This window comes from Cucurbita moschata, unplaced genomic scaffold (assembly GCF_002738365.1).
Source record: "Cucurbita moschata cultivar Rifu unplaced genomic scaffold, Cmos_1.0 Cmo_Scf00029, whole genome shotgun sequence".
Taxonomy (NCBI): Eukaryota; Viridiplantae; Streptophyta; class Magnoliopsida; order Cucurbitales; family Cucurbitaceae; genus Cucurbita; species Cucurbita moschata.
In genome coordinates, this window is record NW_019268545.1 from 2,237,659 (window position 1) to 2,251,534 (window position 13,876).

Here is a 13,876-nt window from a genome sequence, read left to right on the forward strand (position 1 = left end):
GATCTATTTGAAAATGGTTTTATTTTTAGATATAAAGGGACTAAATATAAAATTAAAATATTTGTAAAGTTCAAAGGATTTGTACCAAAAAAAACATAAAATTCAAAAATTAAATTTGTAATTTAATTTTTTTTAAGCTAAATTAATTAAATACTCGTGAATTTTGCATTTTATCTCTTAATTTTTTTTGAATTTTTTTATAAAGATAAAAGGTGGTAAAATATTTTAAAGATTTTATTTTTGAAGTTTGAGGGATATTTAAAAAAAAAAAATTATAATTTAATATTTAATATAATATTAATATAATTTATGATTGAGGCGCGCACGTTAGGAGACGATGGCTAAGAGCTCACGTTAGCCACAAACACAAGCCGTGCCCCCCAAGTTTGTTTCTGGTCAGAGCGACGAGCCGTCAATGCTCTCGTTTAAATAAATTAATAAATTAATAAATTAATAAATTAATAAATTAATAAATTAATAAATTAATAAATTAAATTAAAAATAAAAGCTGAAGAAATGTTTGAAAAACTGCGGCCAGTCGGAGGCGGCGCCGGGCCTTAACTTAGGTTTCAGGGAATCCCGCGATCTTCCGATTCATAGTCAAGAAATCGGATTCCTTCGCTCATCTCTCTGATACGCTGTTTACAGAGATTTCTGCATCCTATTTTGCCTTTAATTTTTTTGTTTGATTGAATTGGAGTTAGTTCTTCTCTGGTTGCTTCACGGCGCTTCCAATTCAGGTTTCAACTTTGTCTCATTGGTCGGTTTGAACATTTAAGTATGAACGAACATGTTAGATGCGAAGTTTTGTCGACTATGGGAGTGAATGTTGTGGATTTGATGCGCTTTAGTTTTGTTTGGTAGGTTTTGGTATTGGCTGTACAGTGCAATGCGTTGGGTGAACTTACGTATTTAATGCGATGGAGGAAGAGGAGGATCGGATTTTTCTGAACAGCTTGGGTGTGACGTCTGCTAATCCGGAGGATATAGAACGGGACTTGATAGAGGAGGTAATGACCGGAGTTCTTAGCAAAATTCGCGTAATTTTTTGTTTGCAGCGTGTTGCGATTTTACTGTTCAGGTTCATAATGGTTTTGGGTAATTAGATTATCGTTTTGATTGCCTAGAGAAAAATGTGAGTTGTCGATTTAGTACATCAGTGCTGAAATTAACTTATGGTTCTAGCTGTTTTACATGAAATTGAACTCAGTATGCAGCTCCTGAGTTTCAACTGGAAATCAGTTATGAACTTATTGCAGTTAACATCATTGAATGATTTGTTTTTAAATTGAAGGCAAAAAAGAATAGTGAGAATGGTGCTGATGTTGGAGGAATTGCAGAAGAGAACGCCTGTGAGAAGTTAGATACTACTGATTTACCTTCTGCCAGTCATGTGCTGCTCCATCAGAAGCTTAGGGCTGTTGAATACGAGATCAATGCTGTTGCATCGACAGTGGAATCAGGGAAGAAACTTGAAAGAAATGAGCAACTTTCTCATGTTGGCGCTGACCCTCAGGAGCATGGGCGTGAAGAGGACGGTGTTTCAGCTTCTGCAGATGGCCTTCAGCATGCCCTGGCTGTTGACAGGCTAAGAAGCTTGAAGAAAACCCAACAGCAGTTGAAGAAAGAACTTTCCTATTTGAACGACAAGCATGCCGAGACAATATTGGAGATAGTCAAGGACAGATCAAAACCTAAAAGAAAGTCTAAAGAGGTTAAGAAATCAGGTAAAAATGGAGAAAAGAGGTTGAAAGTCGTGTCATTTGATGAAGATAACGATTTTGATGCAGCTTTGGATGCAGCCACTGTGGGCTTTGTTGAAACAGTGAGTTAAACTGTTTTCAAATGCTATCCTCTGTAAGATGCTTAACAAGTCATCTGTATCTGTAAATTGAAATAGCTTTTTACATTTGAGATTGGAAAAAAAAAAAAGATATGTGACAAGGGTGTAACTTTCATTCTTTGTTTTAGGAAAGAGATGAATTGGTACGGAAGGGAATTTTGACACCATTTCACAAGCTAAAGGGCTTTGAACGCCGTCTTCAGAACCCAGGGCAATCAAGTCTTCAGAACCCTGGGCAATCAAGGCCTGAAGTAAAGGAGGAAGAAGAGGAAAATGATGACTTTGCTTCGGACAGTGTTGCTAAAGCCGTCCAGTCAATGTCGGTGGCTGCACAAGCTCGACCAACCACTAAATTGCTTGATCCAGAAGATTTGCCGAAGCTTGATCCGCCAACTCGTCCTTTTTACAGGTTAAAAAAACCTGCAAAGGTTCCCCTATCTGCAGAAGACAAAGCTACAAAAAAAATAAAATGCAAAAAGACTAGACGGCCTTTGCCAGACAAAAAATACAGAAAACAAATTGCCATGGAGGAAAGAGACGAGGAAGCTGCTGGTATGTCCCTTATTTAGATCATGGTTGTTCTACAACTTATTCTCTCGAAGTTCATTTGGCGGTTTCCTTTATTCTATGGTTGGCAATTATATCTTTTACATGATGTTAACGTCTAAATTTTTAACCTTGTTGTCAATTAATTGTACAGAATATACTTTTCTAGCCTCTGGTCTAGTTGTCATCTTCTCTGTGATCTAAGAAGGCTAAATTTGTAGTCCTTTTGCAACTAGAGTACCACAAGGCGTCAACTGAAGCCCTTGAGGACTTAATATGTTTAATTGGCTTATTGTGGACTTGTGAATGGGAGTAATACTCTCATGTTTCAGGATTCTTTTAGTTACTATTTCCTCTTTTCGTTTATAATTTGGTCCTCAAACTCATTCTGCCTAGTTGTCAAAGATGAGTATTGAACAGTATATTCCTCAATGACGCTTCAATGAATAGCATTCTGTGGCAGTTGCATAATAGCAATCATCTGTAAATGAATTAGCTATTGTTGCCAAGTCCTCTTAGCCACATATTCAGATGTTTGCAAAATACGAGAAAAATTTCATAGATCTATGGGAGTTTGTTAGTTGAGAAGATTTACTTCCTTCTGTACTTTTTTTGATAGTTACATGCATGAAGTCAGGCTGTTACCAGCATCTATCTAACTTAGTTGAAAATTTGTTGTAATATAGCATTGATCTGTGAGAAAACCTTACTCCTTTTAATTCTTCACCGTGGAGTGTTTTGCTGAATGAGTATGTCATTGATTGTTAGTTTTATTACATCATCTTTAGCTTAGGATATGCTTCGAAGAACATTTTTATTTGTACCTGATTGTGTTATTCATGTTGCAGAGAATATGTCAGATGGTTTACATACATCAGGTTCTGAAAGAGAAGATTCAGGAGATTTAGAAGATGATGTTAACGAACCTTCTTCTGTAACGCTTGAAGGCGGGCTGAAAATTCCTCAGAGCATATTTGATCAGCTCTTCGATTACCAAAAAGTTGGGGTCCAGTGGTTATGGGAATTGCACTGCCAAAGGGCTGGTGGAATTATTGGAGATGAGATGGGCCTTGGGAAAACGGTCCAGGTCTTGGCCTTTTTAGGTGCATTACATTTCAGTAACATTTATAAACCAAGCATCATCGTCTGCCCTGTTACACTAGTTAGACAGTGGAAGAGGGAGGCACGGAAATGGTGCCCGGACCTTTTGGTGGAAATCCTTCATGATTCTGCTCATGATCCCACTTACAGGAAGATGCGAGAGAAATCTTATGAAAGTGATGAAAGTGAAGATTCAGAGGAAAGTGATTATGGGAAAAACTCACAGTCCAAAGGCACAAAAAAATGGGATTCCTTGATAAACCGTGTTTTGAGATCAGAATCCAGTATGCTCATTACCACTTATGAACAACTACGACTGTTAGGTGGGAAGTTGCTTGACATTGAATGGGGGTATGCAGTCCTGGATGAAGGTCATCGTATTCGAAATCCAAATGCTGAAGTCACTTTAGTTTGCAAGCAGCTACAGACAGTACATCGCATAATCATGACTGGTTCTCCAATCCAGAACAAATTGACTGAGTTGTGGTCCTTGTTTGATTTCGTTTTCCCTGGGAAGTTGGGGGTGTTGCCTGTATTTGAAGCAGAGTTTGCAGTTCCTATATCTGTTGGTGGCTATGCTAATGCCTCTCCGTTGCAAGTATCAACTGCATATAGGTAAATGTTGTGAAATTTTTGTCGACGTTTGAGTTCTTATTTTTATTGTTTTCCCCTCGTTTCTTCCTCTTTTCTGGCAAATGTTTAGAATTTGTAAGTGTACTTTGTTTTGATTCTTTGGCCTTTAGGAGAGGTTACTAACGATTACAAATTCCTTGTGGGCTTACTAATTGAGCTATGATGCTGGTAGTTATACGGGGCGGGTTTATCATGATGATACTTAAAAGACGTTTTAATGAAAAAAGGGAATGGAGGTAGTTCTTTGATCTCGTGTTCTCTCTCCCTTCTCCTTCAGTGGCTTAACATTATCTACCTTTTATGTTCTCACTATGCAGGTGCGCTGTCGTTCTTCGTGACTTAATTATGCCCTATCTTCTTAGAAGGATGAAAGCTGATGTGAATGCTCATTTGCCAAAGAAGACCGAACACGTTCTCTTCTGCAGTCTAACTTCTGAGCAACGTTCTGTCTATAGAGCATTCCTTGCAAGCTCTGAAGTGGAAAGTATTTTGGATGGGAATAGAAATTCACTTTCTGGAATTGATGTAATGCGTAAAATTTGCAACCACCCAGATCTACTCGAGAGAGAACACTCTTTCCAAAATCCCGACTACGGGAATCCTGAACGTAGTGGAAAAATGAAGGTGGTTGAGCAAGTGCTGAAGGTCTGGAAGGAGCAAGGTCATCGTGTTCTTCTTTTTGCGCAGACCCAACAGATGCTTGACATTTTAGAGCGATTTATGGTTGGAGGTGGTTATACTTATAGGAGGATGGATGGTGGTACTCCTGTCAAACAGAGAATGGCCTTGATTGATGAATTCAACAATTCATGTGAGGTGTTTGTTTTTATTTTAACAACCAAGGTTGGTGGTCTAGGAACCAACTTAACTGGAGCAGATAGGGTTATAATCTTCGACCCTGATTGGAATCCGTCAACCGACATGCAGGTAATATGTCATGTTTCTGATTTTCAATTTTAATCTATGGAAGTAGTTGTTCGAGACCTGTTCGGAAATGTTCGATTGAGGTTCATCACTTTGTTTAAACTAGGAAAACTATGTTGCACTACTGTACTCCCCCTCTTGCAGTTTAGGAGTCAGCGTCTTTTGTATCTTTCTGCTTATTACAATATTATGGAAGATTTTGTTCCTATTCTCTGCTATAGGGTGATTCGAATCTAATTTAGTCATTGATTTTTCCGATTACAGGCAAGGGAGCGTGCTTGGCGTATTGGTCAACAGCGGGATGTGACGGTGTATAGATTGATCACTCGTGGAACTATAGAGGAGAAAGTGTACCATCGACAGATATATAAACATTTTCTCACTAATAAGATCTTAAAAAACCCACAGCAGAGAAGGTTCTTTAAGGCTAGAGACATGAAAGATCTCTTTACACTGAACGAGGATGCGGTGGATGGATCGACAGAAACGTCGAATATTTTCAGTGAGTTGACCGATAGTGTAAATGTTGTTGGCGTTCAGAAAAATGAGAAGGACGAACAAAAAACTGGCAGTGGCTCGGTATCGTATGCAGATTCTGCTGATGAAAAACCATGCAAATCAGAGACTGAAACTTCTGGAAGAGATGATTCTGTAGAGATGGGTCAGGGTCGTGGAGCAGACGAAAACGAAAATATCTTGAAGAGCCTCTTTGATGCGCATGGTATTCATGTAAGTCTCTCCTTTTTTTTCGATCTTTTATATGCATTTTCACGTGTATTGTTGGAGTTTGTTTGGAATGACTTTCTAAACTGGTCCTTAGTCCTGATGACCACAGTCGAGATGCTGAAATTTTCTGTACAGTTGTTTCGTTTTTGTTTTTCCTCCTCTTTCTTTTGGTTTGCTTTACATCCTTCTCGATATGCAGAGCGCCGTTAATCATGATATCATTTTTAACGCTGATGATGGGGAGAAGATACGACTAGAGGAGCAAGCTTCTCAAGTTGCACGTAGAGCAGCCGAGGCATTGCGCCAGTCTAGAATTCTACGAAGTAACGAGCGTATCTCAGTTCCAACATGGACTGGAAAAGCTGGAACCGCTGGTGCGCCATCGTCCGTGCGTCGGAAGTTCGGTTCAACCGTCAACTCTCTGGTAAACAACAAATCCAAATCTCCAGATGAAGCATCAAGAAATGGAGCTAGCCATTTAAATGGCCTTGCAGCTGGAACATCTTCCGGAAAGGCCTTATCTTCAGCTGAGCTTCTGGCTAAAATCAGAGGAAACCAAGAAAGAGCATTAAGCGCTGGGCTTGAACATCATCAACCAGCTCCTTCAAGTAGTTCAAACAACGTACGAGGTGCCGGTGTCGGTTCTTCTCGATCATCGAAGAACCTTTCTGGAGTACAACCCGAAGTATTGATTCGGCAGATATGTACGTTTATTCAACAAAGAGGCGGATCCGCTGATTCAGCCAGTATTGTACAGCATTTTAAGGAGAGGATACCCTCAAACGATTTGCCCTTGTTTAAGAATCTGCTGAAAGAGATAGCAATATTAGAGAAAAGCCCCGGTGGATCATTCTGGGTTCTGAAGGCAGAGTATAAACAGTAATCTAAGCTCAGTTAGTTTATACTTCCATGGTACCTATCACTCCGGGCCTTTTCCACTCCTGACTTTCTCAGTTGGAATTTTGTGTAGGCTCAGTTAAGAACTTGTTTTTTTGTTTAAAAAATAGTTGATTTCATAAACTTTTCTAAACTACTATTGAGAATAGAAATACGTTAGAATCTTGAACGAAATCGAGGCCACCATATTGGTTTAGGTCTCATTTTTGTTCAATATTCTAACAGATTTCTACTCACAGCATGGTTTAGAAACGTTTATGAAAGGTTAAACTGTTCCTTCTATTCTTCCCTTCTTTTACTAACCGAGCTATGCCTCACAGGACAATGATACCGTGTACAGTTAACCGGACCTAACTGGAAGCAGATTGTGGGTGATTCAATTTGTAGAGTGTTTGATCATGGATGATGATGGGTAGGCAAAATTTCAGTTTGTAGATGTAGACGAATTGTTTATTGCAATTTAAATGTTCCTTCGGTTCATGAAAGACTAGGAACCTGACCATTCCATCAAGATCCAGACATGCTCTTCCATTCCTGTTATCATTTCAATTTTTTTTTTTTTTTTGTTTTGTTTTGTTTGTGTAATTACTATAGTCTATGGTATATTTATTAGGTTACAATTCAACCCATTATGAGTGCCCGTTGATAACATTTGAGGTGCATTACGACATATATGTCGATTTTAGCATAACTAAACGGGCGAATATAGATAGTTCGACTAATTTTTTCTGCATCCAAATGAGACCTAAAACTTTGTTAAAGAATAAATCTCACTAAATTTAATAATTATAATATTGAAGTCATGACACATCCTTGAACTAAAGAGAGAATTTGAGGCATATTGAAAACTTATGCTTATATGTTAAAGACGTACTTGTACTTGAAATGACATTCTAGGAGATGACAATGGACTCGTATGTCTTTACCTTTCTTTATCAAGGTAATTTCAATAACTTACTAGCTCCTTAAGGGTGTTCAAATGGCCCGATGTCTCGATCAACCTAAACTATCAAATTCCAAATCATAAATAAATGGGTTAGATTAGGTTAGTATATATTTTTTTTTTGAGTTGAAATTTTGGAAGATAAAAATATTTAGTTCGATTGAGAATAGGGTCACAGTCCAACTCAAACCTACCCTACTTGTAAAAAAAAATTAAGAATATTTGACGTTTGTAATCGATGTTACTGATGCATTATGACTCGTAAATGTTTTATATTTGAACTTTATGAAATTTAAATTATTAATGCATCGTATATATAGTAGAAAAGTAATTTTTTTTAAAAAAATAATTAAAAAAAAACAAAACAAAAATTCAATCACCAACTCAACTAATCCGAAATTTCGAATTGGTCAAAAAGATTTTTTCAACTCAACTCAATCCGTATATACCCCTACCACTGTATTATATACATGGAGCGGACTTCGCTCCATCCTTTTATGAGTTGAATAGCAAAATGGCAAAATGGCAAAATGGCAAAATGAAATGAAGGCAATGAAGAACAGAAGCAAAAGGGCTAAAGAGACAACTCAAGATAGATAGGGAAAATAAGTGGAGAAGTATACATAAGTATTCCAAGATTATTTTCCAATATGGTATTATCACTTATAGCTTCCCTTCCATCTCATTCCTCCTCCCCTCTCATTTCACCCTCAAGAGGAACAAAAAATGAAGATTACATAAAACTAAGACTTTTTGTTTTAAATAACAAACACCAGCTTACTTTGATCAGAATGCCGCCCATCCTGATGCTGCTGCTGTTGTCGAACTCGGCGCCGAAGGAAGATTTCTCTGCAAATGCGACGAATCACGAGTTAAAATTGTTCTAGATTTGTTCATTGACATGAGTTCCTAAGGATACATGCACTCATGTATGTTCTAAGTGAACCTAAAGAATGTGGATCGATATCAGATTATCTTCAAGAAATAAGAAATCGTAAGGCTATAGCTCAAGCATTTGAAAAACTCAATAAACTCCGTCGCACTAGACACTTCCTCTTTGAGCTTTTCCTTTCGAACTTCCCCCTCAAGGTTTTAAAACACGTTTTTTTGGGAGAAGTTTCCATACTCTTGTAAGAAATGCTTTGTTCTCCTCCCCAACCAACGTGGGATCTCACAATCCACCTCCCTTGGGGGCCTAGCATCGTCGCTGGCACACCGCTCGGTGCTTGGCTCTATTACCACATTTTGTGACAGCTCAAGCCCACCACTAGAAGATATTGTCTTCTTTGGACTTTCCCTCAAGGTTTTTAAAACGCGTCTATTAGGGAGAGGTTTCCGCACCCTTATAAGGAATGCTTTGTTCCCTCTCCAACTGATGTGAGATTGCACAATTCACCCCCTTGGGGACCCAACGTCCTCGCTGGCACACTGCCCATCACTAGCAACAGTCCAAGCCCATCACTAGCAACAGTCCAAGCCCATCACTAGCAAATATTGTCCTTTTTGGGTTTTCCCTCAAGGTTTTTAAAATGCGCCTACTAGTTAGAGATTTCCACACCTTTATAGTAAATGCTTCGTTCCCCTCTCCAACCAATGTGAGATATCACAATAAGAATCTAAGATAGCAGTCAATTCCAATCACAAAGGAGAGATTTCCACACCTTTATAGTAAATGCTTCGTTCCCCTCTCCAACCAATGTGAGATATCACAATAAGAATCTAAGATAGCAGTCAATTCCAATCACAAAGGAGAGAAACCAATACTCGAGTCGAATCAAACTTAGTAACGTGTTTCATAAAACTAATCTAGATTTAAATGGGTTGTGCATAAAGGACAGAGGAACCATAATATGTAAGTTAAAGAGTCAATTCATATTACTTAAGAACGACATTATCCTCATCAAACATGTTTCTCTGTCAGGAAATGAGCAACTAGCAGTAGACACTATACCTCAAGTTGGGAAAGATCTGATAAAGGATTGCTCGCAGTGCTTACATTGTCTCTTTTTCCTTCACGACCGACATCCCGACACGTGCTGGCAGATAATTTCCGCGCAGCTGGATCATTTGGAGGGGGTGGAAGAGGAGAACTGATTTTCCTAGCTCCAGTTGGTGGTGGAGCAAGGCTCAGAGTTTTTGGCTTTCCAGTACCAGACCCTGACAAGCCAGCAGCTGATAGCATACCAGTTCCACTAGATGGTTTATGCTTCACATTGATCCGAATTGTTTCACCTTCCTATCATCCAGCCCATTGTAAAGAAGCACAATCACAATGTCAATATAAAACGTTATGATTTCACAGCTACTCATAGTAATTACTTGCAAGCTACAAGCTATAAAATGTTATGAGTTTATAAACAAGGAATACATCTCCATTGGTATAAGGCCCAGGAAAACAAAAGCAAAGTCATGAAAGCTAATGCTCAAGGTGGACAATATCATACAATTGTGGAGGTTCGTGATTCCTAACATGGTATCAGAGTCATGCCCTTAACTTAGCCATGTCAATAGAATCCTCAGATGTCGAACAAAGAAGTTGTGGCCTTAAAGGTGTAGTCAAAAGCAACTCGAGTGTGGAACAAAGGGTGTACTTTGTTTGAGGGTTCTTGAGAAGAAGTCAGCCTCGATTAAGGAGGCTGTTCGAGGGCTTCATAGGCCTCAGGGGAGGCTGTATAGCGTACTTTGTTCGAGGGGGAATTGTTGGGAGTCGAGCTTCGATTAAGGGGAGGTTGTTCAAGGGCTCCATAGGCCTCAGGGGAGGCTCCATAGTGTACTTTGTTCGAGGGGAGAATTGTTGGGAGAGGATTCCCACGTCGACTAATTAGACTAATTAAGGGGTTGATGTTATAACTAAGGAATTCATATAGGCTTTCCATGCTCAAAGTAGACAATATCATACCATTGTGGAGGTTCGTGATTCCTAACCTTCCATGTGAATGATTTGTTTTCCAAATGGTTGGATCAGAAGATTTCATTAATAAGATCAGTTCATAATCAAGAACCCAGCAGACAATCATCTTCATTGCTTGGTGAAAATAAAACCAGAGGAATGAATACCTTCAATCTGTGATTCACAGCAGGATGGATATCAATGTGGCTCTCTTCATTGACATCGCCGCCACCAGTCGGGTCCTTCTCATGATCCCTCCTGACATACTTCTCATGATCGGACAGTGCCACATTAAAATCAAAAGCTTCATTTCGTTCAGCGAAACCTAAACCTACAAAAGCGTGCTTACCCTGGCCATCCTCGATCTTCAAAACGAAGTATCGCGAGGAGTCAAGAACGGCCTCAACGGAGTTCTCCCTCTGACCCGGATTAACAAAACAAGCAGCAAAAAGCTCACCGGAGTTCGGATCTTCCAACCGGATCTCACATCGGTCCTTACACGACACAACACGAAGGCGGCCGGACCAGATCTTGTCGGATTGTAGCCACTCGCCGCATTTGCAGCCGCCGGATGTGGTTCGAGGAGGGATTTTGTAGACGGAAACCTCACGAACAACAAGGAGAGTGTGCTCGAAGGTCTCTTCGTCCTCCTCAAACGACATGGCGATTGATTCACAGAAAGCTTGAGGATTCAAAGAAATGGAAGTGGGGGAATGGATTTCCAAACAAAATTGAATTTAATGGAATTAAGGTGAGAAGAAGGCATCAAACACGAAGGTGCACACAGACGTGGCTTCGAACAATGGTTGCTCCAGAAGGTCAACTGTACTGTGAGAACCGAATTTACTCATTTGCCCTTCTTCGATATCCCAAAAAATACGAAATTGGATAAATATTCAAATTTCTTTTTTGCGTTTAAATTTAATATTTAAGTAATTACAAAAATATTTATTTATTTTTGCTAAAGACATAATAAAGTGAAAAAAAAAAAATTATACATCGAAATTTAAAATTTAAATTAAATTTAAATTTTTTTTTATTTATGGGATTATTTATTTTGTTATCTATTTTTCTTATAATTATGTAGTTTTAAAAAATTAAATTTATAAACATTGGTAAGTTTATTTTTGTAAGTTAATATTTAAAAATTTTAAAAAATTATTTTATAATTTAACTAAAAATTAAAATTTTTATAGAAAAAAAATATAATTGAAAGGAATTAAAAAAAAAGCAAGCTAAAAATTTTAGTATTTATTTTGAAAAAATGAGAGCAAAATTATTTTTTAATTACTTATAAATATTTTTAAACACTTTTTGTTTTATTTTTTTTATTTTTTTTTTACAAATTAAAAAACAAAAGGTTTGTTCTAAATTATAATAAAACCGAAAAATTAAGAAAAAGAAGGAAAAAGGAATGAAAAGACGAAAATAGCCTTTCCAGTGGATTTAAACAGGTTCTTAAACCCTAGCTTCGTGATTTCTTGTATCCCGCCATTTTCCAGTTCTTCGTTCAAGCGGTAAGGTTTTTCTTCTGGTATTGATTTCCAAAACCCTCGAATATTAGGTAATTATCACTGCTCGTTGGATATGTTTATCGTTCATATGAATTCAGGATTGTAGATTTTTCTTTCAGTTATCCATGGATGTTATTCAAATCTTCTGTGTTTAGGGCTTTTGCATTAAGTTTGTGGAATGAATTGATTTTTCTCCGAACTTTTTTTCAGGTTGAGTGTTTAGCAACGATGTATCTTATGTATTACATAAACGACAATGGTGACAAAGTCTACACCACAAAGGTTTGTCTTTCTTGTTCGTTTTTTTATTTTATTTTATTTTATTTGCTCTTTGTTTAAAAGTTCATCGACATCACATCAATTGCTTAGCGGCGTTGAGTCCTTTGAAAAAAAAAAAATAAAAAAAATCTTAAATGCATGAACTGTGTCTGCCGCGTCTCAGATAAGCTGTGTTGTATGTACTCTCTGATTTTGAAGATAATGAAGGTTTATTTAGTCACTGACTATAAGTTTTGGAGATAGGATATTTGTGCAGGTCATCCTTAAAAGATTAGAGCTAGATCTCACTTGATATTGAAGTAGGCTACCATCATTAAGTGCGAGTCATTTGTGCAGTTGCATTTTCGTTGTTGTACCCATTAAATGATTGCCTAAATTTATAGTGCACCCTTACTTAGAATATCCAATTCTCCAAAAAGTTCACGGTAAGGTTTTGAGCTTTGTCTTATGAATTTCAAATCCTCCTTTCTTTTCTTCACCATTTCATGATGGCAGATTAGAGTTACCTTGGTCCCTTCCTTTGACCATGGAGGAGGAGAGGCTTTAGAGTTTAGAGTTTAGACGCCGTTCTTTCTCTACTGTCCGGGCTGGTAGAGATTTTAGCTATATTCTTATTGGGACTTTGTTTCTGCTTATATCGAAGCTGGTAGACATGGATAGATCTGTTTTGAGGCTGAGAAGTTCTTCAATGGCTTGCCAAATGGATTATCAGGGAGAGTTTGTTTTTTTTTTATAAGAGACAATTTCATTGATGAGTGAAATTTACAAGAGGGATCCATGATGTTTACGAAAGACCTTCCCAATTTGCAATGAGGGAGGTATAACTATAGGAAGTAAAAATATCAGACAGTTTACACCAAGATATAGCTTGGTAAACAACATTGTCGAAAAGTTTTGTGTAGGTTTGTGTCGTTTCTGCAAATATTCTCTGATTTCTTTCTTTCCACAGATTCCAAAAGAAAGCCATGATGAGGTTTTTCCATAATAGGGTTTTTGCGTTCTTGAAAGGGTGGTACGTTAAGGTCATATCCAAAAAATCCTTTACCTCCCTTGGAAATGTGAGATGCCATCCGAATATATTAAGAATCGTTGTCCAGAAATTTTGAGTGTATGTGCATTGCATAAACAAGTGACTTTGTGATTCATTTGCTTTCTTGCATAGTGGACACCAATTTTGAGAGAGAGTGATGTAAGGCATTCTTTTTTTGAAGATTTTCACTTGTGTTGATGGCTTTATGCACTATTTCCCAAAGGAAGAACTTCACCCTGATGTCCTTTCCATATTGTCTTTGCTAGCGTGAGATTTATTGCTTCTACTTTTTCCCCCATGTCCATCATCAAGGATTTTGTAGAAAAGACCCCGTCAGCGCTGTTAAGGATTTATTGCTTCTACTTTTTCCCCCTTGAAGAGAGTTTGTTAAGACAGTCCAAATATGTCAAGCAAATATGGTGTCTGGATAGGGTAAGCGCCCACCTGGCAAGAAAAAGGGATGGATGAAATAAGGTCCTAGAGCTTCATTGCTACTGTTATGTAATCCTTCCCACTTGCTAATTCAAACCATATAATTTTTTTTTTTTTT

The 13,876-nt window shown here is 37.8% G+C and overlaps 3 protein-coding genes across 9 annotated transcripts in view; 2 read left to right on the top strand and 1 right to left on the bottom strand.

Annotated features, from left to right (window-relative positions):
• Positions 1-490: 490 nt before the first annotated feature.
• LOC111464093 (protein CHROMATIN REMODELING 8-like) lies at positions 491-7,321 on the top strand. Of its 5 annotated transcripts, none has more exons than XR_002713990.1 (9): positions 491-740; positions 865-1,010; positions 1,295-1,825; positions 1,972-2,395; positions 3,238-4,105; positions 4,441-5,050; positions 5,312-5,776; positions 5,973-6,748; positions 6,991-7,321. XR_002713990.1 is itself a non-coding variant. In XM_023108178.1 (9 exons), exons 2-8 carry the CDS (start codon positions 921-923, stop codon positions 6,654-6,656), a joined length of 3,672 nt encoding a protein of 1,223 aa, XP_022963946.1. In that variant the 5' UTR covers positions 491-740; positions 865-920; the 3' UTR covers positions 6,657-6,685; positions 6,991-7,321. The 5 variants fall into 5 exon arrangements, 4 of the variants coding, with proteins under 4 accessions (XP_022963946.1, XP_022963944.1, XP_022963945.1 ...); XM_023108178.1 differs by having other exon boundaries at positions 5,973-6,685; XM_023108176.1 differs by lacking the exon at positions 6,991-7,321 and having other exon boundaries at positions 5,973-6,952.
• An 862-nt stretch (positions 7,322-8,183) lies between these two features.
• LOC111464096 (uncharacterized protein At1g03900-like) lies at positions 8,184-11,297 on the bottom strand. 2 transcript variants are annotated; one of them, XM_023108183.1, is made up of 3 exons: positions 10,671-11,297; positions 9,610-9,849; positions 8,184-8,462 (listed from the first exon to the last, which is right to left on the bottom strand). In XM_023108183.1, the coding sequence occupies exons 1-3, from the start codon at positions 11,163-11,165 to the stop codon at positions 8,400-8,402; spliced, it is 798 nt and encodes a 265-aa protein (XP_022963951.1). In that variant the 5' UTR covers positions 11,166-11,297; the 3' UTR covers positions 8,184-8,399. The 2 variants fall into 2 exon arrangements, with proteins under 2 accessions (XP_022963951.1, XP_022963949.1); XM_023108181.1 differs by having other exon boundaries at positions 9,565-9,849; positions 10,671-11,294.
• A 638-nt stretch (positions 11,298-11,935) lies between these two features.
• Positions 11,936-13,876, top strand: part of LOC111464097 (H/ACA ribonucleoprotein complex subunit 3-like protein) — a 4,712-nt gene continuing 2,771 nt past the window's right edge. Inside the window, exons 1-2 of one of the 2 annotated variants that reach the window (XM_023108184.1) lie at positions 11,936-12,020; positions 12,228-12,299. In XM_023108184.1, coding sequence (XP_022963952.1) covers positions 12,246-12,299 — 54 coding nt within the window. In that variant the 5' untranslated portion in view covers positions 11,936-12,020; positions 12,228-12,245. Of the gene's footprint in view, positions 12,068-12,227; positions 12,300-13,876 lie in introns of both variants that reach the window. The other variant, XM_023108185.1, reaches the window with a different exon arrangement.

What these genes read in the sequence shown, in the direction of transcription:
- LOC111464096 (XM_023108181.1), bottom strand. Translation starts at nt 11,165, where the DNA reads ATGTCGTTTGAGGAGGACGAAGAGACCTTCGAGCACACTCTCCTTGTT. An exon ending in CTGTGAATCACAGATTGAAG is followed by an intron (nt 9,850 to 10,670) that starts GTATTCATTCCT and finishes GCTGGATGATAG; the next exon opens with GAAGGTGAAACAATTCGGAT. An exon ending in CAGATCTTTCCCAACTTGAG is followed by an intron (nt 8,463 to 9,564) that starts GTATAGTGTCTA and finishes TCGCATTTGCAG; the next exon opens with AGAAATCTTCCTTCGGCGCC.
- LOC111464093 (XM_023108178.1), top strand. Translation starts at nt 921, where the DNA reads ATGGAGGAAGAGGAGGATCGGATTTTTCTGAACAGCTTGGGTGTGACG. An exon ending in CTGTGGGCTTTGTTGAAACA is followed by an intron (nt 1,826 to 1,971) that starts GTGAGTTAAACT and finishes TCTTTGTTTTAG; the next exon opens with GAAAGAGATGAATTGGTACG. An exon ending in AAGAGACGAGGAAGCTGCTG is followed by an intron (nt 2,396 to 3,237) that starts GTATGTCCCTTA and finishes TTCATGTTGCAG; the next exon opens with AGAATATGTCAGATGGTTTA.